The 27,092-nt window shown below is 36.2% G+C and overlaps 1 protein-coding gene across 17 annotated transcripts in view; it reads right to left on the bottom strand.

Annotated features, from left to right (window-relative positions):
- HDAC9 (histone deacetylase 9) overlaps window positions 1-27,092 on the bottom strand; it is a 911,712-nt gene that overhangs the window by 597,980 nt on the left and 286,640 nt on the right. The window contains exons 3-4 of one of the 17 annotated variants that reach the window (XM_063814073.1): window positions 9,418-9,486; window positions 4,543-4,715 (exon numbers count right to left, since the gene is read on the bottom strand). The exons of 15 other annotated variants lie outside the window; for them this stretch is intronic. In XM_063814073.1, the coding sequence (XP_063670143.1) occupies window positions 4,543-4,690 (148 nt within the window). In that variant the 5' untranslated portion in view covers window positions 4,691-4,715; window positions 9,418-9,486. Of the gene's footprint in view, window positions 1-4,542; window positions 4,750-9,417; window positions 9,487-27,092 lie in introns of those variants that run through there. One more of the 17 variants, XM_063814074.1, reaches the window with a different exon arrangement.

Raw genomic sequence — 27,092 nt, 5'->3', positions numbered from 1 at the left:
CTATTAATAGTATAAGAAACCCTAATTTCAAGAATACAAAGTGAAGTAAAATCAATTCAACATTAGTAATTATATTATATACCTGCCTAGGCACTAAGCACTGGAAACAAGTTGGACACAGCCCTTACCCTGTAGAACTTACAGTCTAGCATAATCCTAGCATAATTCTCCAATATACAACCTATTCTCATTCTCCTTCTTCTGATTTGACATTGCTCTTCCATTCAGGATAAATCGTTTACATGATTTATTATTTTTCCCTTTAAAAAAACATTACATTTGTCCTGCCTATGTATGTTATATACCTCTTAAAGGCAGGATGCCTCTTACATTTTTGCTGGCTTTCAACTTGTCAATCAATAGATACCTTTTGGTGGACTAACTAGATATTAAATATGAATATAACATCATTGCATTACCCGACATTATATTTGTATTTTTATATGACAAGTACATGTGGTCAAAGAAGAAATTTGAAGATACGTATTGCCTCATCCTTATTGATTTCTGATTAAGGTCAACTCCCCTTTTCTTTTCTGCATTGGCCTGTCAGTTTCTCCAACATGCCGCATTCCTAGCCTCCTCAAGAGCTCTAAAAGACTCTTCTGCTGCCTGTAAGGTCTCGCCCCTCTTCATGGAACTAATGCTAACTCATTCAGGTCTGAGCTTGCAGACTACTGCTTCACAGAAGCTTATTTACTCTGCCCTACCCAGGGTAGATTAAGTCTCTCCATTAAATAGACTCATAGAAAGTTCTACTTTTCTTTCCCAATGCTTACAATATGTCTTAATTACATATTTTCTTCTATAACTATTTGATTAACATATGTCTTGATCTATAAAGCAAGAACTCAAAAGGCAAGAACTGTTTTTGCCTTGCTCACCATGGTGTACCAGATCAGAACCTTGGACATAGTAGCTACTCAATAAATGTTATGAGTGAGCCAAGCCTACCAAGGGTTCATTTACTAATTTGTTTATGCATTTATTTATTTTCATTTACTCATTATTCATTTTGCCATTTCATTCTCACAAATATACATGGAGAAATTACCAGGACTAGGCACTGTGCTAGACTCTGATGCTACAACCAAATACACAGCAGGTGTATTTGTGAATATAGAAAAAAGACCCAAGAAAATAACAAGTGCAACAGCGTGTTTCGATTTTATGATAGAAAGAAATATGGAAGTACATGCAAAGAAATAGTTAAAAATAGTTAAACCTGTTCTGCCTTCCCCCAATAAACTATTATTGATCAAATCATAAGACCTAGTATGCCATTCTATAGTAATGATGACTTTACCGTAAGAGTCACTGAATTCCATTATTATATCTTGGATATGTTTCTATTTGAGATAAAATGGCAAATTAGCATTATCTTGCTATGTAAGTATATACCTCACTGCATTTATACACTTAACTGGGAAATTTAAGTCTGTATGTACACACAGTCAATATAATTCCCAGCTCCAAATCTGTAAATAAAGATATTTTATATCCAATTCTCAAAACATGCAATCAGATGTACAATATGAAATGAAATGTAAACATATTTCCCTAAGCCACTAATTTACTATCAAGCAAGGGACTTTTCAGGATCAAGCCGACTCTGACTCACAGCTAGGCAATTCTGTGATTGCGTTTGCTTAAGCCACAGCCAGCGTTTTATATAATCGCTCTGTTTAGAACATCAGATTTCCTGTAGATTTTTTTTTAGATTTGCTATGCCACCCAAAATTTTCTCTGAAGGGTAATATAATGTATATGGCTTTTTATTGAGTCTGTTCTTAAAAAAGGTGCCTAGCCAGTAAAGAAGTGCCTGAAAGCAACCTTTCATTCAACTGTTTTACATACAAAATTCATCCCAACCATCAGCAATACCAAATATGAACCAGTCTCTCGCCTCCATGTTCATTGTTCACACTGCTACCAGAGTAAGTTCTCCAAACCAGAAATCTTATCATGCCTCTCACTTGCCTGAAACCTTCTGAGGGCACTCCCATACATTCATGATAAAAGTCCAGCTCCTTAGCTTGGCAATCAAAACCCTCCATGAACTGGTCCCTGTTTTACACTCCCAGCTCACCACCCACCTCACTCAGTCTTTTACTTTATACTACATTGATAGTGAGAAGTTAATGGCTTCTCTATCCCCCACACTGTCTCATGCCTTTGCACAGGCTCTTTCCTCAGATCAGAACCTCCTCCTTTTCTGGCTTAAAGATTCCTACTCAGTCTTTAAGATTTACTTCATTTCATTCCTTTAGGAGGCCTTTGTTGAGCTCTCCATCCCAGGATAGACAGCTTACTCTGTTTTCCAGAACAATTTGAGCTTACTGTATTTTTACACCTATTATATTATATTGATATACCTGTTAACCCGTCCTACTTCTGGTTAGACTACAAGATCCTTGAGAACTGAAGAACAGGGATATAAGTCTTATTTTTCGTTGTATCCACCCCCTCCAAGTCAACCATGGTGTTTAACTCAAGATCAGTGCCTAACAAATATTAGTTGTTTCCTTTCTCAAAAAGGTACTGAAGGCATTTACAAAATAGATTATTGAGAAAAGAATGAAATAAGTATAAAAACAGTCATAAATCAGGAAGTGGATATGAGAAGTGCCACAAAGTAGTGTGCAAATAAAGGCCAGTGGGAGCTGAAAAAGGGAACAACAGATTGAGAATATCAACAAAAGTTATATTCGAACTGTGTTTCTCGGAATGAGTATAATTTTGATAGAAGAAAATGGAAAGAGGGCCAGAGAAACTGCCTGTATAAAAAAATACCAGAGGCAGGTAACACCAGATTGTGAACTATGAGTAGTAACTCTGGCCAAGAGAGCTGTACGTAGCAGAATATGGAAGAAAAATAAAAAGGAGGCTAGGACTAGAGCATGGGTTTTTTTGAAAGCTCATGCATTTAAGTTTAGTCTATACATGATGTAACTAAGGCAAAAACCAATGCAGGTTTTTGAGCACAATTATAACAAGAGAAAATTACCTATCCAGTTCTGCTGAGGCATTGAGGTTATTCTCCATCATGAATACCATGATCACCACCATGATGATCACCACAGTATACCCTAGCTCTGCCACTTTATGATTGAAAGGGACAGATGAAGTCTTATCATGCAAAGTGCAAAGCTCCCAGAAGAATGCGGGGTTTTGCAGAACATGGCCACCCCAACCACCAGCATAGCCACTCTTTGCTCCTCTTCCCAACTGCATCTTCAAATGAGGCAAACAGCCATAGAATCATGCAAAGCAGCTGTGCAAAAGTGAGAAAGGGCACCCAAAAGATGTATACAGAGTAGAGAGGAGCTGACCTTTCCTTGAGTATAAGTTTTTCAAAGGAGCCCTGGAAGTGACTATCAAGCTGTTTTGTTCCCTGCTAGCTGTAATATCACAATTATATCACACTTTAAGTGGATAACACTTCATTAAAAATACCAACTAAAAGCACTTTTCAAAGAGAAAACCTTTGACATGCCATGACCAAAATGATTAAAAGTAATGAAAGCTGAACAAAAAGTAGGAAGACTTATTTTCTCCAGAAAGCCCATAAACAGCCTACAAAAGATTAAATTTAGATGAGTTTCCCAAGCGTTTTTATACCACAACTAAGGCATCTGAGACTAGCTTATGCAAATTACACTACTGTTTATTTAGCTTCTGATAGCTCAATCTAAACACTCAGGCCTCAATCCATTAAAGAAAACCTAAGAGGAAAGTAAGTTTCACAAAATGCAGACGTGGTTTGCAGGATTAAATCTCCAGTTTTTGAAGGGGAATGTCACTGTAGTCTGTTCCTCCTTTTCTGGGCCTCAGGATTCATGGCTTTCATTGTACATCTACTTTCTTGTTCCTCTGCCTCTCCTATCCAGTAGAGTCCTAATTCATCTTCATCCTCCTCTATTTGACTCACATAATTGCATGTATAAATTGATGCAGGGTTCTCAACTTTTCTAAGTGCCACTTTTCAGCATCTGCTCCCATTCCAGAAACTGTCCACCTTCCTCATCCAGTCTTTTCAAGTTCCCATTCATACCTCCTGGCTATTCTCTCAATGGATGACCCCATGTCCAACTTCACAGTGAAACCAAGAAGTCATCTGGTGGGAGGGAATACTGCCAACCCCCAGTTTCTACAGCAACATGCTTGTCTGAGACCACACCCGTCTTGATCTCTGTCTTCCACTTCAGTATTGTAGTAAAACATGTCCTCTTCCCTGTCAATCACTCTCCAAATCATTGATACAGCTGTTGAACAGCAGTTATGTTGGAAATTTTACATATTTCTACCCTTACAATCCAAAACCTCTCTCACACCTACACATCGCATGCTTTTACCTTTATTAAACTAAACTAAATAAGGGAAAACAGTCTGTATCTTCCAAAGTCCTTATAATTATTTTTCTCTCTTTACCTTCATCTAAGACATGACTCCAAAGTAGCATGGTACTTCTTCCATCTAATGTTGTCAGCTACAAGTCTCCATGCTAGCTGCTAAAATAGAAATCATAAAAGAAAGACTCACCCATAATCTCTCCAAATTCCTGTGGTTTCTGACTTTTCCTTTGGGCTCTGATGCGAATAGGCCAGTGTAAGAAGGCCCTAGGTACCCTGACACAAGGACAGTAAAGAAGGGTTCTGTGACCTCCTAAGCATACATTGCTGCTGTGCATCCTCGCTGTTCCCCAGCCTGAAAAACTAAAGAAAAGAATGTGACTTCAAGCTTGCTGGGAGCAGATTTGCCAGCTACACAGGTGCCTGGGAGCCTTATGCAGCCCTGCTCCAGCTTCTTTCCTGGAATGTGGCCTGTGAATATCTTGGAGAGACAGGAGGGATGTGATATTTCTCTATCATGCTCTGCAAAGCACACAGCAAACACTCTGCTGAACCTCAAGGGAAGCAGCTCCAGTTCTCTTGATTAGAATGTCTTCCTAGTACTCCTCTGAAAAAATGTGATGCTTGGGGAAAAGAAGCCTTGCATATTTATTTGAATGACAATCACTTTCCTGGTTGCTATGATGTGCCTTGCCTCATTTAGCCTATTACTATGAGATTCCCTTGTCGACAAAACAACAAATGAAAGTTGAGTTTTACTGTGCTTTAAACAATGAGTGCCATTTGTGTCCGAATTTTAAAATCTAAATTTAGCTGAACACTTCCATACAATTTAGTTCTTCCTTTCGTACCTTTTATAATACAGAATTTTTCGTTACTGTACTAGAAATTGGGAAGAAAAAGTGTCATTTTTTTTTCTTTTTGTGACACTGGGGATAACCCTCACCCTTGTAAATCTGGTACAGAAGGGTGGGTTTTTCAGTTTCCCATATTGTTTTACTCAGTACCACCTGATAAAAAGCTTATAGAAATTAGCTTTGCCACACACCACTGACCTGCAGAGTCATTTTTCAGCTTCATGAACAAGTCCAAAGGAGAGGAAATTATTTTGTATTAACCAGGTACTAAAAACTAAAGCCTTTTATAAGGGTTGCTTGCTTCTTTCCACACAGAGCAGTGGGCAAAAGAAAAGAAATCCAACTGCAATAAATTTGCCCATAGGCAGCTTTATTAAAATCTATAAGGTGAAATTTTTTAATACAATCAAATCATCATAAAATATGTTAGGTATTTATGGTAAATACAACTATTATTATACACCTTTCTCCTGTGACACCACCTCTGGGAGAAAGGGATTTCGTATGTTTCAAAAAAAAAAATGAGCCTTTTTGTAAGGTGCATTTGGGTTCCTCTAGTTAAGGTCAAGTTGCATTTTCCATTATAAACATGTTTCCAGGGGTTTATTACTTTGTCATAAAAATCTGCTTGGGGCTAAAATACAGCATATAGAGTCTTAGCTCAACAGCACATTCTTTTTAAAAATGCATCAGAATTGGCTAAACTTAGTTTAGCCATATTTAAATGTAAAATTATGACTGAAATATATCTTAAAGAATTCAATGGGCTAACACAGCTCAAGCACTGGGTTGAGCAAAGGCTCATACTCACAATCCTGTATCTTTCTACTTGTCCAATCTAAGGAACTATAAAGTCCATCACAATGTTTCCAGGTTAAAAAAAAAAGGCAAATGTTTTAAGCTATAAAAGACAAAAAGAAACAAAAACAAAACAAAAATAAACAAACTCAACTCTAAGGCAGTGCTTTACTTTCTGAAATTTGAAGTAAAAGGGTTTCCCAAGAACAAAATCTTATTTTGTTTCACAAGGTTCACATTAAGCATACCTTCTTTTCTACATGGAAAATACAAAGACATCAGTTAAAATCTGAGAAAAATATGGAATCAATTGAAAAACTGATATTGTTCATTATTAAATCATGCTAGTCTATGTTTTTCTGAGTTGTGCTTTAAATAGTTTTTGCTTATTTTGAAATACTGTTAGTTGAAGAAGGACAGCCCTTTGAAGCAGTTGTGGAAAATACTCATAAGTAGAAGCTACAAGGGATGACTTCTAGGATTCGGGTTTAGAAATGGATCATAACACCCTGTAATACAAATTTACTTTAGAATAAACTTGGAATTTCAGGTTGGGTATTTAAACCTTGGACAAATCTCCGAACCTTAGTGGGTTTCAGATCCCTCATCTGTAAGATGATGTGGCTGAATCAATGAGGGTCAGGATCTTGCCAGCTCCCGCTTCTTAGGTTGAAATACACAGACAATGCCTGGTTTGGGAGGCTGCTACTTTGTGACATTGTTAAAATGACACCACAGGCCAGCCCCTTCTCTGGCCCTCCTGACTGATTTAATACTACCAATAGGGCCAGTAACAGTCAGGAATGTGGAATTTCTGTCTTTCAAACTGTGATGTAAATTTCACTACAACTGGCTTTTTGTTATCAGGCAATGGAGAAGGGATGTCATAGAGAATGTATTTCCATATGGCAGAATGTTTAAAAATCACTTATATTTTAATTTTTCCATATATTACATGAATTTTAAAAAGCAGATTGCATTTCTGAATGATGTCTGGTTTAGTTAACATTAAAAGAATTTTGCATTCTCAAAGACACCCACTAACACTGGGAGGATGGGAAGCTAAATGTTTTCTCAGGAGGTAGGGGTGATTACATTTTCCTAAAACAGTGAATAAAGTGTACGATCCATCTCCCAAAAATTTGCCTAGGGAATAATCCCTATGCTGATTTTCCTTAATGAAGAGCTTTGATTTCAGATTGCCCCTTCAAGATTTTGTGACATGTTTTTCTTTCTGTAATATAAAAGCATTTGATGCCTCTCAGTGCATTCTGAGTTGAAAATACAGTGGATTTTTACCAACAAAGTTCTTAGGTAACTTAGTGCTAATATGTCAGTGTCAATTTCCTTTCTTTGAAAAACAAAAACTATATGACCACTAATATACAAGGACCACTCCCTTCTGCCCCCGTATTCTCTCGTCCACACATCTTCACCCATTTAAAAGCTGTGTGCCTTCTATTTCCATTCACATCCATTATATCCCTTAATCACCTATTCTCATGCATCCTAAATCTATTCTCTCAATACCCTTTTGTATCTGCCTAAAGATAGGAGTCGACGATGATCTTTTTTTTTCCAACATAGAGTGGATTTCTCTCACTCAGAAGACTGAACTCTGGGGCAAGTGTGGGGAGCAATCGGTATTGGGAGAGAAGGTATCACATTGTAAGTCAAAAAGAAATGAACAAACAAACAAGTAAACCAAAAAAAACAAAAATGTGTTTTACAACACAATGACAACCTTTGACCCAAGTGAATTCACCCATTAAAATCGGCAACAAGGAATCAGGAGAACTTGTGGGATAAACATGCTAACTGAAGTATTTTTCCCATGTAAAATTCCAAATATTTAGCAGTCTTTAAAATATTGGCTAAACACAATTATCACCGCTGATTAGAAACCTGGAATTTTTAAGCCTGGTCTGCGTAAAGGAGTGTGAAACTTAGGGGCATTGTCTCTTAACAGTGACAATCAAGGGTAAAAATTAACACCTTGACCTCTGTCCCTTAAAACAATTTCCAGGATAGAATCTAATTCAAGTAAAAAATCAAGAGCAGCCTGAAATGGAAAATCAAGTTAGAGAGGAGAATATACGGAGAAGGTGGGGAGGGGGGAATATCAACTCCTCTTTGCTTCCAAGCTATTGGGAATATTAATAAACTAACTATATATCCTGTACTGAATGCAATTAGGTGAGCGCATCTACACTATCCCTCCACCCTTCTACAGCATCCTGCCAATACCTGCGTAGTTCTTTTCATTTCTGTAATCATCTTATAAGTTTTTTAGCCTATTTATTGTCCATATTCCTCACTAAAATGTAAATTCTGTATGAGTGGGGAGTTTGTGTTTCTTATTCACGTCTACTCCCAGTGCCAGTGCCTATTATAGTACCTGGCACACAACGTCCCTCGGTAAATATTTGTAGAAGAAAGGAAAGAAGGAAAGAAGGAAAGAAGGAAGGGAAGGGAAGGGAAGGGAAGGGAAGGGAAGGGAAGGGAAGGGAAGGGAAGGGAATGACACTTTGAGAGTCATTGGCAGGACAATCTACTCAGCTAGAAACCATATAAAAAGACTGGCTTGTCCCTACATCCTTCCTAATAGAATAAAAAGTGTAATTTCAAAATATTATAATTTATCAAAACATAATTTAAAACAGAATCAACTACTAGGCCAATATATAGGCTTTCAAAAGAAGGTAGCTACCTCCTAAATTTTTCTCACATAGAAAAATGGTATCAAATGTTAATGGTATCAACATGAAATTCTACAGATCAAAACTTTTTGAGGCAAAATTAAAGGCTTTAGGCTTTCTCTGAAATAAGGTAACGGCCTTAGGAGAACAGTGGTTGAGTGTTTAAAAAGGTAACATGTTTAAAAAGTCTAATATGTCTTGGCAATGTCAAGTTTCCGATACATAAAATGTATCTTTGTTGTGATCATAAATAATATCAAAGAAATCCAATCTCAGGAAAAAATAATCAAACTTGAGAATACTCTAACAAAGAATTCTCTCCTTCCCATAAGAGTGGAGAGGTATCTAGTTATTTTTTTTTGAAGCCTTAGGTTACTAAAAATATAAATGTGAAAATGTCTACCATAATTCATTTATTCTGCAATTCCACAATCTATACCCACAAAATTACCACATGATAGTCCCATACATGCATTAATTCCAATAGAGAAGAAGTGCAAAGGGAGTCCACTCCAAACAATTAATTATACTGCTTTAATTTTTATGTTGCATTTTCACACATTATCTCATTATACTCAAAATTACCTAGTCAAGTTGAGTATTAAGTGAGATAATGTGTGAAGTTGCTAAAAATTAGCCCTATTCTAAGGTTAAACTATTTGCCAGGTCACACAGCTGGTGGAAGAACCGTGACTCAAAGCCTGAACTTACCTCAACTATCATCCTCCCTCCAGTTTCTCATAACTGTCTCCATACACCACAGCATTTTAACAGGTACTCCTATTTTGGTAGAAAGTCAAACAGTGCAAGTATCAATTTAAATCCACCTTGTAAAATTACGATATTATCATTTTTACTGAAATTTTTTGGTAAATCACATTGACCATCATATTGAGTCAGAATACTATTAAATGTCTGAATACTTGTGTATTTAACTCAGTGGAAGTTTTGTCTTATTTTGTTAAATTATGTTAAATGAAAAATTTCAAACTAAAATATGAAACTATTTAATGAATACATAGGTAACTGTGTTGCTGATTGGCCTGCAAAGTGTCCTTTGGTATCAGAAATGACACGCTCCTCCATACAACAGTTCGGCTAAGACTTTACCTTGCCATCTTGAAAGCAATAGCCTTGTTACAGCTTGACATGGTAAATCTCCAGAGTACAGTTCTTAAATAATGAATTTCAACAGAAATGAAATGTAGTCTATTGTAGTAGCCCTTGATCCTCAAGATCTACTTTAAAATAACTTGTGAAACTTTCCACACACAGATACACACACACACACACACAAAACCACACATAACACACATGCATACACACCCAGGCCCAGTCCCCTTGGACCACTGAATCAGAATTTCCAAAACAGGGTCCCAATATGTGTACTTTTTAAGAACTCCACGGGGATTCTGTTTAAGAGTCAAAATTCAGAAGCACTCCTAGAAGTGTAACATTTGTTTCCTCTGACAATTTTTAAGAATAATATTTTATGGCATTGTAGGAAAATGATGCTGAGCAATATCTCTAAGGATTCTAGACGATGCTCCCTCTTAATATTTCCAATCACACCACCTGCAATAACCCTAACTTTTCCAGCCTCTGCTTTAATTTGTTAAAATAAATGTGACACCTACAGAATTTTAGTAATAAGATTAAGACAGCCCCAACCTTTGAGTGTCCCTTTAACAAACAAGGTATAATTGTAAAGGATAGCCTCTTTCTAAATATTTAAGGCCCCTTGTAGAAATGCTAAGTGGAGATTATTTAAAGACTAAGGTACACAGAAACCTGACACACTCACTTTTAATAGGGAGGTAGACTGTTGTTTATTTAGCTTTTGAAATCAATCCTAAATTTGGCTTTATGGAACCAAAAAAGTCTAGCTTTAAATTAACAGACTGCCTTCTACTGTCCAAGGGATAATTTGAACTTCACTGAGACATGTCTATGAATGGAAATAAAAATAACTCACATTAAACTCTAAGTACTTCCCCACACGCATTTCACTTGCCACAAGGCCCATTGTTCCGTGCGTGGCTTTTAAGCAGCCTGTAGGAAATTTTCACTGAAACAATTTCCCATAACCAAGAAAAGGAAGGCCAAAATGATTTCACTCAAAACAAATAAAACAAAACACAAAACACAAAAAAACAAAAAGCTTCCTAAGCTTTCAGCATCTAGGGTATTAAAAGCAGCTCTGTCAGGGTAGCAGGAATGGGAAATGGGAGGTTCCCATAATACTCTAAAATTCTGTGGCTTTAATTTTAGCTCACTTTCCTCCTGCACTTCTAAACAAAAATCGACTCCAGATGAGTCTTTCTGTTCACAGTTCTACCTGCCTCCCCCTCCCTGCCTCACCTCATCCATCCTTTTAAAAACTTAATTTTAAACCTAGAAATATTTCAAATATCTAGAAAAGTAACAAAAATAGTAGGAGAAGCATGCCTGATTTAAAACAGGTGACCATTTTGCTGCATTTGCTGCAAATCTCCTCTGTCCCCTCTACGCCTTTACTATCCAGGTCTAATCCATCTTGAAAAGAACCTCCCTGATCCTATCTGGTCAAGATTGTCTCTCCTCCAAAATACATTTTTCCTAATTCTAATTTTTACCAATTTTATGTTTCTTCTCTTGTCCAGGATACTTCTTATAAACTTTACTGGTTTAATTCACTCTTCTTCTTAGCCTAAATTAATTTCTTTAGTGATTATTGTTCCTCGGGTTTTCTATTTCATCTTGAGCCAATTTATGTTTGTTTTTTTTTTAAATCCATTTTATCTAAATTTTTAAAATCATCAGCAATTTTTTTGTATTTACTTAAGATTTTAATATCACAAGTGAATCACTGTTCTGCCCATTCCCATTTCTAATAATGTTCATACATCCCTCCACACTTAATTATTTTCTTTAAAAATCTTGGTGAAATTTTGTCTATTTTATTAGTATTTCCAATTTTTTTTTTTTTTTTTGCCAGTCATGGCCAGACCTACATTCACACCTTTTTAGTGAACTGTTAACTCTGAATGTCAAGTCCAGCAAATAAACAGGGTGAGAGGAAAAGTATATTCAGCTGCTTCCCTTAGCCCTCGCTGGTTCTTTCTAGTCTAAATCATATCTGAGTGACCCCCTCCCATGTGAAGAATGAAATATCATGTCCTCTGGAAAAATAAAAGTATAACTCAAATACTTTGTTGATGACAAGGTAAAATACTAACAATATCAATAATAAATTGATCTGGATGCGCAATACACAGAGGTCAATCTCTTACCATTCTCTGGAAAATTGCATTAGTTGGATTGCAGATGTCAGAAAAGGTGCCAGAGTGAGAACAGGATTTAAGCTAATAATTATAATAATTATAAGAATATCAAGTTTGCATTTACCAAATACCTATATTTACCAGTAACGGATTTTAACATCATTAGCATCACCCATAAAGAGTATCTATCTATCTATCTATCTATCTATCTATCTATCTATCTATCTATCTATCTAGACAGAGATTAGATATAGACAGTGTGTGTGTGTGTGTGTGTGTGTGTGTGTGTGAGAGAGAGAGAGAGACAGAGAGAGAGAGAGAGACAGAGATAGAAAGAGAATGTATAATCATGTACCTGAAGGTTCACAGCACACTTGTGGATCATATTATAATAATCCCAGATTGCCAGGGAATCTAAGGTCAAGATAGGCTGAGTAACTCACTCAGGTAATACAACTTGTAAATGGTCATTCTAGAATGAGAATACAAATCTGTGTGACTCAAAACTTCTCTCTTTTCACTGTGTCTTGCTCACCTCATTAAAGAAATTGCTAGTTAAATTATGAGGATGAGGAGGTCATTTTACATAAGGGAAAGATACAAGTAAAGGTAAAGTGTGGGAAAGTGAAAGGCACCATGGAGGAGATAGGCAAAGTGCCTATTGATAATGGGCAATGCTTACTACATACCAGGCTCTGCTGTGAGCACTAGACCTGTGTGAACTCATGGAATCCTGTAAATAACCCCATGGTAAAAACTTCTATTGCCCTCATTTGACAGAAGAAGAAACCAGAGAGCAAAAAGATTAAGTAACTTGCCCAAAATTGTCTGTGTACTAACTGAGGGGTTTATATCCAGGCATCTTACTTCAAAGCTGCCATTCTTAATAGGTGATAAAGATGAAAAAGTGGAGACATTTTCAGAAGCTCTCTAGTATCCTCAACATAGTTCATTATTTCTAAGTGTGTCTTCTGGGTAACACTATTTGTGTGGAGGTGGAATGTTAATATGTTGTGTGAACAAAAGGTTTTGCTGGCCAATTGGTGAAGGCTATGCAAGGTTTAATGCAGGTAAACAGGTCACTTTGTGACAGGATTTCCCGAAACATCTAAAATATATCACTATACAACTTCAGATGGCCAAGAAAAGGATGTAGGACACAATGTTCTCTCTTCTTTTTTTCTTTTTGAGATGGCGTCTCGCTCCATCGCTCAGGCTGGAATGCAGTGGCACAATAGTGGCTCACTGCAGCCTCTGCCTTCCGGGTTCCAGTGATTCTCCTGCCTCAGCCTCCCACATAGCTGGAATTACAGGCACGTGCCACCATGCCCGGATAATTTTTGTATTTTTAGTAGAGACGGGGTTTCACCATGTTGGCCAGGCTGGTCCCGAACTCCTGACCTCAGATGATCTGCTCGCCTCAGCCTCCCAAAGTGCTAGGATTACAGGCATGAGCCACCGCGCCTGGCTGAACTTTGTTCTTTGAGATGGAGTCTCACTCTGTTGCCCAGGCTGGAGTGCAATGGCACAATCTTGGCTCATTGCAACTTCCACTTCCCGGGTTCAAGCAACTCTCCCACCTCAGTCTCCCTAGTAGCTGGGACTACAGGTGTGTGCCACCATGCTTGGCTAATTTTTGTATTTTTAGTAGAGACAGGATCTCATCATGTTAGCCAGGATGGTCTTGAACTACTCACCTCAAGTGATCTGCCTGCCTTGGCCTCCCAAACTGTTGGGATTACAGGCGTGAGCCACCATGCCCAGCCCAAACACAATGTTTTCTAATCTTCCTTAGAATGCTTATTGTTTCACAGAGAAGCTGGGGACAGATATATTCTCATAAGTCACTTCTCCTTGGCCATGCAGCTAGTTAGTGGCAAAACTGGGGTCAGAACTGAAGACTTCTGGCTGCTGGACTAGGCTTTGTCTAGGCACAGACTGAAATATATCCTTTGAACAACGTACAGTAATTTAAGGTTTTATGAGCAGGAAAAAGCCGGACACAGAATATACTGAAGTGGAAAGAGAGGAGTAGCCTGTACCAAACTACTACAGAACTCAAGAATGACATGCAAAGTGGCCTGGTCTAGGATGTGACAGGAAGGAAAAACAGGAAGTAAGAATAAAACCAAACATTCAAGAACATAAGTAAACCCTAAGGGTTTCTAGGAACCAATGGTTGCTGTGAGAGACAGACCTTGCTGACCTACTGGGATCTCAGCCATAATTCTGAAAAACCTAAGAGCAGGCACTGAAACCCCCTCTCCAGCTCTCTCAGTGTATTCCAGGGAGTGATCAGTTGCCAAGAGCCATGCAAACACTACTGAATTGTGTCTAGTCATTATCCGAGAATTACTTTTAAATCTAGCTATATTCTTCCTAACAAAAGCCAAGAAAATCACAGTCAAACCTTTGAACAAATAAATGTTCAGTTCTCACCCCTTGCCTCATCCCCCATTACTTCCCTTCTCTACGACATGTGTGTGTGAGTGTGTGTGTGTGTGTGTGTGTGTTGTCTTTCTCTAGGGTCAAACACAACTGAGATCTAAAAATATCTTATTTTTTCAGAACAACTACACTAATTGATGCGTATGGAGAACATGTTAGTCATGTTCACAAAATGCCAAAATAAATATAAAACTGTATCCTCAGGAAGTCACACACTCTCTAAAGTATACAATCCCAGAAGCCAACTTTTATTAACCCCTCTTTGCCTTTGCTGCATTTTTAGAAAATCAAAATAGTTATCTCTTTCAGAGTATCACATGATATTAATGATTAGTTCACAGTTCCTTTTCCATATTTTGGTCCCTTATCATCTAATCATTAAGTCCAACTGTCTTTAAGGTAAACATTTTCTTTTTGCTTATGCATATGCTTGACATACATAAATTCCTTCCCATCATCTTGTGGCAGAGACCACAAGCCAGCCACTAATGTTTCTCTCCTCCTACCATATACAACCCAGCCTCCCTTGCAGTTAGGTAAAGTGACAACCTTGTCTCCAACAGAATGTGAGTAGAAGTAACAAGTGCCATTCCAGATCTAGCCTTTACAGAATGACCATGAGCACTCGTCCAGATGCTGTTTCCCTTCTAGTGCCTGGGATGCAGCCATCCTGAGCAATACTGGAAGCCATGTGTTGATTTTGAAGCTACCATCACTACAGGGCCCTGAAGAATACAGGAGAGCTGCTGTGCTGTCCTAAATGCCTATAACTCCAGGACTCTTATGTGAATGAGAAATAAAATATTATTGTGATTATCCACTGATTATTTTGTGGTCTCTGTGCTACTACTCCTAGCCTAGCTTAACAGAGAAACTGAATTGACAACTTGAAATGAATTGGGACTGTAACAAAGGCTCAACACTTAAGTATTAGCTTAGTGGCCAAAATCAGGTAGCAAAAAAACAGACAAAACAAGCTGGAATACTAGCAACTCATACCAATGAAAAAACATTCAGTAAAACTAAAGCCTACAGCTATTCAAAAGGCAATCCAATTGCCTAGTGAAACTGCAGCTTTAGCGAACAAGAGGGTTCAAGAGGCCATGATGTTCTTATATATTGTTGATTTTTGCCACTGACTGCAAGGTACGACAAGAAAAAGTTTAGTTCAGACAAAAATTAACTAGAAATGAAAAGGAATGAGAGTGTCAAGAAATCTGATACTTTGAAGAGCTGAAAAATTACACTGCATCTGATTCCCAAAGAGCAAAAATAAATATAAAAGCTTTGAAAAACAAAATTCCATTAAAATTCCCAATTCACAAAAGACTTAGTTCTGTAACAAAAATAGTATTGTAGCTAAGAATAAAGCCACCCCACCAATTCCCCCAGTCTGTTGTTTCAGATGGACTCAAGGTGGCCACCACTGAATAGAGAAAGAAGCACGGGGTATGGAAAGAAAGAAAAAGAGCAGAGTTAGGAACTACATTTAGAACAACTTTTCATGTGTTTCCTGGTCACAGAACTGACTAGAAGCAATATATCAGAACCTATTAAATTTCTGAGGGAACTAAAGTACTAAGAAACTACAAGTCTATGGTTTAAAAAAGCAAACTCTCTGATTAAAATTTCAAAAAAGCACTGTGAAACTAGTTCTCAAAAATACTTCCTCCTTCCCTTCTCTTCTATCCTCAGATGCTGCACAAAACAATATTGGGGCTTCAGACTTACATGGAAGGGATGGGGGCTCTGAAAGCTACACAGCCCTCACTGTGGACACCTTCCCTACCAGCTACTTCAGATGTGCTCAAGGAGGATCAGTGTCAAGGGAGAACCTCTCAGGCAGTCATGGCAGGGGTACTGGGAACATAAATAAAATACTCTAGGGACAACTTGGGAATGGTCTTATTTGATTATCTTAGCCACACGTACAAATATAGCAGGGTGTTTTTTAGTCATAATATTTACGTCGTTTTTGTAAAACCAGCCTACATGAATATGTGAAATAAACTCTCTCCTGGATAAGATGGGCCCACATAGATCCTATGTATGATTTAAAAATATTCTTACTAGAATTTAAAACTAAAATTTCAGAAATTATTTAAAGTACAAGAAATCACTGGGTTACTGCAATCTAATGTGAATGGAAAGCTTTTTTCTTTTTTTTTTCTCTCCACAGATTATTTTGTCCTCTGTAACCTACTTTAAGACACACAAAAAATGTTAAGATGTTTTTCAAATAATGACATAATAAAATTTATTGCTTTACCGTCACAAACACAGTCCCCAACAAAGACTATAACCACATCACACTATTGGAATTCATATAAAAAATATCAAGAAATGAGATGTTTTATTAGCTTATCCCTATACCAACTGCTATTATTATTTAATCATTTATTTTGCCACTGAAATAAAAGATTTTTAAAAGTACATGCTGCCTTAGTTATTTCTAAAATTCTAAAGATGAGCAATGGTGCTACACCACTGGCTTGGCTAGGAGTACTACTTCAGTTGGAATTTCTCTCTGTTCAGCCTACCTCCTTCCTCATTTTCTATGAGTAGTCAAAATAGCAGAGTATCACTTTTGGAGTGACATGGCATTTCGGGAAAAGCCCACACGACAACTGTTTAAAATATTCTTTGCAAGCTTCTGACTGAGAAATACAACACAGGCAATTTGGAGAAAGCTTTAATTGTACTCAGATTCTATAATAGCAAAAGAGAATAAAATGTGGGACTTTTTTTAAATGGGCAGGATTATGAATCCAGCATTTAATTGAGCCCTTTTTATATGCAAAACTCCTCACTGGGTACCAATATATTATATTGGCTGAAAATCTACACATAAATAGAACAAGAATAGTGATGGACAGAAAGCTGTGGCAGGGTAGATTCCCCCCTTGATCCAGCCCATGCTGAAACATAGAAAAGATTCAAGTTATAAAAATGGGAGCTTTTTAAAGCAAAGAGAGACAAGCCCTCTTTGAGCAGGAGATACTCTTCCTCTTTGAATCTTCTTTTATCCTCAGAAATGGAAGCTCCACATTCCTTATCTATCAGCAGAACTAGGCAGATCTGAGACTGGCAATCTTCACGAAAGGCCAGACCCAAGAGGGTTACAAAGACATAAAAACACTGATGAGCTGCCACATTGCGGGAGGTGAAGAAAATGGTAAGAGAGAGCTGAAGGGAGAGAATCCATGGTAGATATTTCTGTCAAAAGCAGAGAATGAATTTGGCCATGTGGTGTATCCCAAGAGACCAGACTAAATTCCATTAGTGGAATTCAGTAAAAGAGCTGAAATGACAAAAGAAGGCAGTGTGTAATCTTCTTTTCTCTGAGGACTGAATACGAGTGGGAATAGATTGCTTGAAACTATAGCAATAGAACAGTCTCTTTTCCAGCTATGGTTTAATCGTGATGAGTTGCTTTGATTACTCTAACTAGGCTGCACAAAAGGGACTGGGGGACCACCTCATAGAGTGTAATGTTACATGCGATGTTCTTGTAAGTGTTTAATTCCCCTCCACTGGTAAGTGGGAAGGTTCAAGGCGAGCGTGACCTGGGTTTCAAGTTAGGGTGTGGCCTCAGGTTGTTTTGGCTTCAAAAGGTATTAAGTAACATGCATAGGGGGGCCACAAGGCTTGTCTTAGAGAGGCCATTGCAAAATAACATTACAAAATAGGATTTTCTATGCAAGTTCAATGAAAATAAGACCTCATTTAAAGGTCTAAAACTGGAGTTGATAGAAAATACAAACCAAGTGAGGTGAGGAGTAAGGAATTACTCAAGGAAATGAAAACCATAAAGAAGTGAGAAAACTGCACGTATATGATGCAGGTGCCCAGGGTGCACATTATGGGGCTGCCAGAAAGTTAACTTATGAAAAGATCTATACAAGGTACATGGTATCAGAGGTGCAAACAAGCAATCTATGGGAGTTCAGAGTTGGGGATCGGGGAGAGCTTCATTGATGAGTTAAGCTGAGCCTGAATGGCTTTCACCAGAGAGAAATGGGGTAGACAGATATATCAGGAAATCAAAAGCACGATGATCAGAAGAAATAGAAAATGAATAAGTATAATCATCTAAATACTAAATGCTACATCTTTGCAGAAACAAAGAGTGCGTTAAACATTAAAAGCAGCTTGAAAGGTAGTTTTGGGTATATGGAATGTGAGTTTTTTTTTGACAAGCAAACTGGGAAGAAGGAAAGGAACTCAGTGAAATTAAATATCGTCCACTCTATAACATACTGAGCAGATCCTATGCTAGGAAATTTTTTCTTCCAGCTCTTAGAGAATGCCTATAATGACCTCAATATTATAAAATGTATTTAAAAATAAAAAGATTCAGTGCATTGGGTTTGTTTTGCAATAAAGTGGTCACTATCGTGTTGTTTAGAGGTATATTCTAAAGCCAATTTATGAGAAATGGCTATTAGCAAATAGTTCCAGAAGAACAATATCGTAAGTATGACTATGGCCCTTATTTTAGTCAATTTGAAAATTGTTATATCTGATCAGATGTTCTCAAAGAATACTCTCCTGTCAACAGAAGAGGAAGGGAAAGACCCTACCACAGACCAGAAAACAATACAATGTATCTATAGTGATATAGTGATGTATCTTTCCAAAATACACTCAGATTTACTTTAGTGGGTTAACATATCCCAGACCAAAATTGAAAACTGGCTACATTCACTAGCATACTAAGGCAACTTTATTCATTTCTTATGGTGTTATTATCCCAAAGGAAAATGATATGATTTTAGAAGCACACATACTGTGAGAAGAACGTTATTGAACATACACCTAGGCCTCCCAAATGGCTGGGATTACAGGCATGAGCCACCATGCCTGGCCTATGTGTACTTCCAAATAATATTTTACAAAACATTGTAAAACATACCCAGTATGTTTTGTAACTAGTACATTTAAGACTTAAAGAAATTTAAAATGTTGTAGTAATTTCATCAGTTCTTTTTTTTTTTTTTTTTTTTTTTTGAGACGGAGTCTCGCTCTGTCACCCAGGCTGGAGTGCAGTGGTGCAATCTCGGCTCACTGCAAGCTCCGCCTCCCGGGTTCACGCCATTCTCTTGCCTCAGCCTTCCGTGTAGCTGGGACTGCAGACGCCCGCCACCACGCCGGCTAATTTTTTGTATTTTTTTTTTAGTAGAGACGGGGTCATCAGTTCTTTCTTGTATTGATTTCTTCCTTTTCTTTCATGCTAAAAAAGCTTTCTTTAATGTTAGATGCATATCTATATTATCTTCAAGCTTTTTCCTGCTTTCTTTTTTTACATTCAATCCTTTGATCCATCTGGAATTTATTTCACTATATAATGTGAAGTAAAGGACTATTTTTTTCTCCAAAGAGCCAGTTTTTCCCAGAATCATTTCTGAAATAACCCTTCATTTCTTTACTAATTTAAATGCCAGTTTTATCATATACCTGAACAGGGTGCCAAAATGTTTTAATCCACGTGCCAACTTTGATAGCCTAATAGTGTTCATCTAGTTCTGAGATCACATCCAGGCCCAGCAGGGAAATGTGACAACATCAATTACTAGTGAATGTCTACCATGGTAACAATATGGGGAAAGAAGGTAACTGTGCCACAAATGTGCCATCCCTGCACTAGCACATCGATTTCTGGGTTTTCTAGTTCATTTCTATTGCAGCTTTATGATACGCATTTTAATATCTTGTAGGCTGGGTGACTTTATTTCTCTTCTTAATCAAATTATGTATGGTTGTTCTTTAATGTTCATTTCAGATGAATGTCATTTTCTCTTTACAAGTTTCCTTAAAAACTTGTTAGAATTAATTTATAACAGTACATTTATTTTAAAAGTATGACAAGACATGACATCTTTACCACAATGAATCTTTCTACCCAGAAATTTAAGTTGCCCCATTTAGTCACGGATTTTCCAAATTAAAAAGAAAATATGTGTGTGTGTATATTTGTATTTGCACATTTATATACATATACATACACACTCATACACATATACAGATATATATTTCATGTTCTATACTTCCTTAAGTTTCAGTATATTTTATGTTATTTGTTGCTATCATGAATGGAGATATTTGTCTATAAATGTTTCCAAATAATTACTTTAAAATTATTACTTTTATATGTATTTTACATCCTCAGCTTACTATTCCTTCATGTCGTTTCTAATAATTTTTCTGCAAACACATTTTGACTTTTAGGTAGACAATGACATCGTATCTGAAATTATTAGACTGCTATCTGAAATTTTCTTGTTCATTTGTTTCCTTATTGTCTTTCTCTACATAGTCACTCTAAATAATACACTCCATGGGAGCAGGCCTTGCCTGTCCTGTGCACAGTTTGATCTCCAGGGCTTAGAAAAGTAACTGCCATATGGCAGATACTCAATACTTAATGAATGACCCTGTTCCTTGAAATAAAATCTTGCAAAAACAATGGCAATATTCCCTTCATATTTCTAAGAATTATATCTCAAAGGTTTTCTTCCTGACACAATACATTCATTAGAACTTCCAGAATACCATGGTGGAGGTGGCGATTTTTCCTTATTTTTTACTAAAAATGTAGTAGTTTTCTATTACATATATAACTGATATTTCAATCTGGCTTGGGAATCACTTGTTACTATTAAGAAAGCACTTTCTATAACTATTTTTGTTTCTTGTTTTATTTTGTCTTATCTTTTTTTTTTAAGATATGGAATAGATATAGAACATATTTTGGATATTTCCTAAAGGAAAAATACCACGTAGGTTTTCTCCTTTGGTCTACCAAGATGATTTACTGTTTGAGTGGGAACAATAACTGGATTTTTTTATGAGGGAGTTCCAGACTACTTTGAGACTCTCATATTCACATTAGAAAAACATTATTACTACGTTTAGAAAAATGTTACTCACACACACATTTGTATTTAACCTCAGAGATGAACTGGCATTAAAGTCTTTCATGCATGGACTATCCAAGAGTCCGTATACCTGAGGCGAAAAATAGGAAACAAGCAACAACAAAAAAAGTAAGAAGCTAAAATATTTTCTAACGTTAAATATACTGCCAAACCCTGAAATAAGAACTCTGTTGTCAGCATGTATTTTCCTAAAATATACTCTTCAACCTATTTGTCTACTCTGTTAAAGTTGTCTCTAATTAATATTTTATTATTTAAGTTATTTTTATTTTCTTCATATTATTTCAGCAGCATTATTTATCTAAATTTGAGTATTGAATGAATGGTCTATTCTCACTTTTTCTTACTTAATAAAAAATGGCCTAAAATTTGTCTGTTAATTATAGTTTTGTCCTATGCCATACATTATGATATTTTATCCCATCATTGCCACTATTTTCTTGTCAGTGATTAGTTTTTATTTCCTTTTGATACCAAAATTTAGAAAGTTGATTTTTGTTTTAAATCTCCCGTGATTTTCTTACGTAAAGCTTTGATATTAATTTATACTTTACTGCTTGGTGGTCAGATAATATAAACTATGCTCTTTCTAGTTAGAGAAATTTATTCAACCATGTTAATTATATCTTCCAAATTCCTCCCAAACCATGTGGTCAAAGACCCAGAATAAAATTGTGTTTCTAACACAATTAATCTTTTATCTTTTTATTTTATTTTATTTTATTTTTATTTTTTTTCTTTTCCTTTTTTTTTTTGAGACAGAGTCTTGCTCTGTCACCCAGGCTGGAGTGCAGTGGCATGATCTCAGCTCATTGCAACCGCTGCCTCCTGGGTTTAGGCAATTCTTGTGCCTTGGTCTCCCCAGTAGTGCAGGACTATAGGCATGCACCACCACACCGGACTAATTTTTGTAATTTTAGTAAACATGGGGTTTCTCCATGTTGGCCTGGCTGGTCTTGAATTCCTGGCCTCAAGCGATCTGTCTGCCTCGTCCTCCCAAAGTGCCAAAGTGCTGGGATTACAGGCATGAGCCACAGCACCTGGCCCTAATCTTTTGTTTTTCCCCAAAAGTTTTGCTTTATAAATATGAAGAGATAGCTTTCTTAAACTCCAGAGTGCTGGAGGTAAAGATGTTTGGGGAGCCCCAGAACTTCTCTTTCCTCCTAGACGAGAAAGCAGCTTTGAAAATTATGCACTTGTTTAAAAACAAACAAAAAACCTCTAAGAGAAGCTTATTGATGTTAGGTGTGTTTGGTGACGGACACCAATGTGTAAATGGATTCCAATTTTGCAAGTATTTGGCCTCCCTTTCAGCTCAGTGAAGACCATTGCTAGACCATACCTGTGCCAGGAGAGTCAAGGGCAACAGCGTGAGGGCCAAAGGAGAAGCCATACAGTCAATTGCTGCATCCTTCCTCTCTATACAGATGGCTCTCTTTTGTTTCACCAAATACCCTTGAAAAATTTTATGGCAAACTTATAACAAGTAATGCTTTGGTCTCTTTCTGCCAATCTTAATAACCAAACTGCAATATACGATTTAATCAATACAATTTAATTTGACACTCTTTTCTTTGGTGTTTGGTACATAAACTACAACACCTGTGTTTTCACCGTGGATTTTTCTTTAAATTATTTTAAAAAGTCCTTTTTTCTCATGTAATGCTTTTTTGTCTTATATTCTATAAGTTGTTATATAATTTTCCCTATTTACTATATATCAATTAAGATATACGTTAACCCATTATTTGATTTTAATCTTATTCTGTCACTTTGTTTCAGGCCTTCTGCAAACAATTTTTATAAAATCTAATTTGAGAGAGCCTCTGCCTTTTAAAGTAAAATTTGATACATTTGTATTCACTAGCATAATTAAATGTCTCATTTTACTTAGAGATCAGAGTCTTTAAGAACTCAATTGGTTTTAGAGAAAAACTAAAATGTGTTACTCCATTCATTCTACTCCAGGTGGGGAGCAACAGGAGTGATTCTGCCCTGACTTAGTGGAGGTTTTCTTGAGTAAGAGCCAGCTGCAAGACCCACATCCAAGGGTGTTCCAGGAAGTTCTAACTGATCCTTTAGGAAATCTGCAGCATCTATGTGGAAATAAGATAACTTAGATCTGTTTAAGAATCACATGTGAGGGTCAAGAAATAGAGACCTTATAATTATTTGCCAATAATGTACCGCGAGCCTCAGAAAAACTACACAATGAAGTCAGACAACAATCCTCCCAGTAAAACAGAAGAACAAATACTGGGGGAAAAATTCAGTGTCCTTGTGACAGGTTCCGAAACTAAGACAGAAAAGGATTGCATACTTAAGGTTAATCTTAAAATTTAAGAACTGTTTGTGAAACTAGACTTTTAAATTGTTTGTGTGTGAGTTCAAAAAGACACAATTGGCACACTAACCAATTCCTTACCCTAACTCAGTTCAATTTCTTTCATAGGACAGGAGGCCATTTAGAGACAGAATAATGCAATGCATTCAAGGATTCAAGAAAAAACTAGTATTGATTTCCCTGAAAAGATGCTCACAATACAAACAGATTTCTCATAGCAAGACAAAGCTGTTGTTTGTCTGGTATACATGGATTTCAGGCCTACTTGCTACATTAGCAAACTTAATTGTTTTCTCTACTGACAGAACTTCTAGCAACTAAACAGTGACCACTAATGTTGGATAATGTGGTTACGATTTTCATCTATACTTATCTAAGAATCAATATAACCTGATGACATACTAAAAATAATGTAGTTTGTATTCATTCTCTTAAGTGCATTTTCTATTATTCACAGAATCAGATTTTTGAGTGGTAGATTTTCAAAAGTATTTTAAAACAGAGAAGTTATTTATGAGTTATAAAGTTATAAATGTCAATAGCTGCATTTCAACTACAAACATACAGCCTCATGTGTAGTAAGAATAATGATTTTTTTAGGTATAAATCTTCTAAAAAGCAAACTTTGGTTTTATTTTGGCAGGTATCTAAGTAAAACTGATGTGCCCATAAATCAGATAACCAATTACAACATTAGATAAAACTGAATTAAGGGAAGGCTTTCCATATTTAGTTCTACTAAAAACAATACAGATGTCATTTAAATAAAAACAAGCTCCCTTTGCTATATGCTTTATCGCTTCAATTGTGTAGACATACTGAAGTGAAGGCATTTTGTTTTGTTTTGTTTTGGTATGGGCTATGCATTTATAAAATGCATATGTTTACTCCAAAACAGAGACTATGCATATACATAAACATATTTATATGCATATAAACATATGTGCATAAATATATATCTACAGTTAGGTGTGTGTGCATATATTTATATGTATATGTATATATAATTTCACTTTGCTCTAGTAAACATCCACATAAAAATTAGATTACTAAAATTTGACTTTCTGTGGTTAGGCTCCTTTCTCTCCTAACTATTCTTAATATGAATTTAATCCATTCTCAGATATTTTTATCTGGCATCATTATGAAAAAGCTATACTGTAATATGATTAGCAGTGTAGTAAAACAAAATAAATGTAGTTTCTAAGTATACACATAAAGTTTTTTATATAATTTATTAAAAATAAACTTTTTAATATAATACATATACGGATATAAACAAACACATACTAAATTAATTACTCTCTCAGAAATTTAACTGTGGTATTCGTTTGTACTAAAAGAAAATTTCTAATTGTTTTGACATTTGTACAATTGAAACTCCTTTGACTTGCCACCTGCTGATTTCCGAATCTCTTATATTTTCCTAAGTCTGCACTCAATCATTCAGTCAGTGCTATCAGTATGGGGTCACTGGAAAATGGCACCTAATTTAGTTATGCCTCTTGTTTTTGCTGCCTCAAAACCCTTCGAGCACTTCATTTTGCTAACTAATTATTTAAATCACCATCTATTTCCAAGTTTCTAGGTTTACTCATTTTCTTGCATCTACTGGGGAATCTGAGACCTCCTTTAAGTCTTCTGGAATGAAAGTTAAGTATTTCTTAAGATGTAAAATTAAACCATTTTCTTGTTCCCTACTCTATCTACAGGACCAAATGTCTACTTTAAATCTGGAGAACAAAAGGAAAAATAATAAAAATGAAATTCTTATCTTTGTATGGATAACTGCAGATTTTTTTAATGCTTAAATGTAACGAGATCCTTAATGAATCATTATTACATTATTATCTTTGGAGAAGAAATCACAGGCAAGATAAATCAGAACAACTGCTCAATATAAATCCATAGTCCACCCAATTTACTGAAAGAATAAAGTACACCTGAACTCTGGAGGCTGCTATTTAAATTTCAAATCATATTAAACACATTTGCTACATTCACTTTGGTTAGAAGATTTTAAAACTTACATTGAAATTATTGTCTTTATTTTAGCTTCAACAAATCAAGTGTCATGCACATATATGGATAACGAGTTTATTTCTCATTCTTAAAAGGAAAAAAAGAAGAAATCTTCCTGAAGAAGTAGTTAATATGGTTAATAAATACTACTGACTAGAAAAATATTGACAACATTTTGTACATAAAACTTATGCTCATTTTTAAAGGAAACCTCTAGAAAACCAAACACTATATACTGAATATGTTAAAATTCTAACCTCCAATGTGATGGTATTAGGAGGTGGGCCTTTGGTAGGTGATTGGGTCCTACCCAATCATCCATGGCTCTACCCTTATGAATGAATGGGATTGGTGCCCTTATAAAAGAGACCCCTGAGAGTTCCATCACCCATCCACCATGTGAAAAGGTAACTGTCTATGAATCAGGAAGCAGGCTCCCACCAGAACTCAACCATGCTGGCACTCTGATCTTGGACTTCCAGCCTCCATAACTGTGAGAAATCAATTTCTGTTGCTATAAGAACAGAAACTGGTGCTATATCAGCACTGTCAGCACTGTATCTCTAGCCAAGGACTACTTTACAGTCTCTTTAATTCATCAATAATCATATGCTTGTTCCCTTTAAAAAATCATTAATGTCTTCATCAGCTTAGGTTGCCATAATAAAATAACATAAACTGGATGGTATAGCACCTAAGTTACGCTGCTATAATAAAATACCATAAACTGGATGGTGTAGTACCCAGCAGTCTATTACACCAGCCTAAGCTGATGAAGACACTGATGGTTTTTTAAAGCAAACAGGCATATGATTATTGATGAATTAAAGTGACGGTAAAGTAGAAGTTCTAGGCTAGAGATACAGTGTTAATCCATAGTTTCCAGGTTATTATTAACTGGACCTTAGCTTCAGCATCTCTGATAGCTCTTTCTCAATTTAAGCAAAAGGAAGGGAGGCTCATGTTAGTTTTATGGTTATTAACCAGAAGTCTGCATCAATATGGTGTAAGAATTATTTCATGACTGCCAGGCACCCAAAGCAACAGAAATATACAATAATTAATTCAGTAATTTAACATTAAAATGGAAATATGCATCAACTTAGAGTGCCAGAAATCCTAATATACCAAAGCTGATAAATCAAAGCATTCTGCATATGAAGCATGAGGAAGTATGTACTCATTCTATGAAATCAAAATTATGGCATCAGGGCAAGTTTAGTCACATTTTAAAATAATATTTATGTCCTGGAAATAGAACTATTACAAATGTACACATTTCAAATCTTATTTAGAAGAGAAATTATCTCTACTTCTAGATTGAATTTATTTTGATAATTTTTTTAATTGAGCGGAGTACCCACTTCTCTT

This window comes from Pan troglodytes, chromosome 6, assembly GCF_028858775.2.
Source record: "Pan troglodytes isolate AG18354 chromosome 6, NHGRI_mPanTro3-v2.0_pri, whole genome shotgun sequence".
Taxonomy (NCBI): Eukaryota; Metazoa; Chordata; class Mammalia; order Primates; family Hominidae; genus Pan; species Pan troglodytes.
Note: the sequence above shows the minus strand (reverse complement) of the source record. Positions and strands in the feature narration are given on the sequence as shown.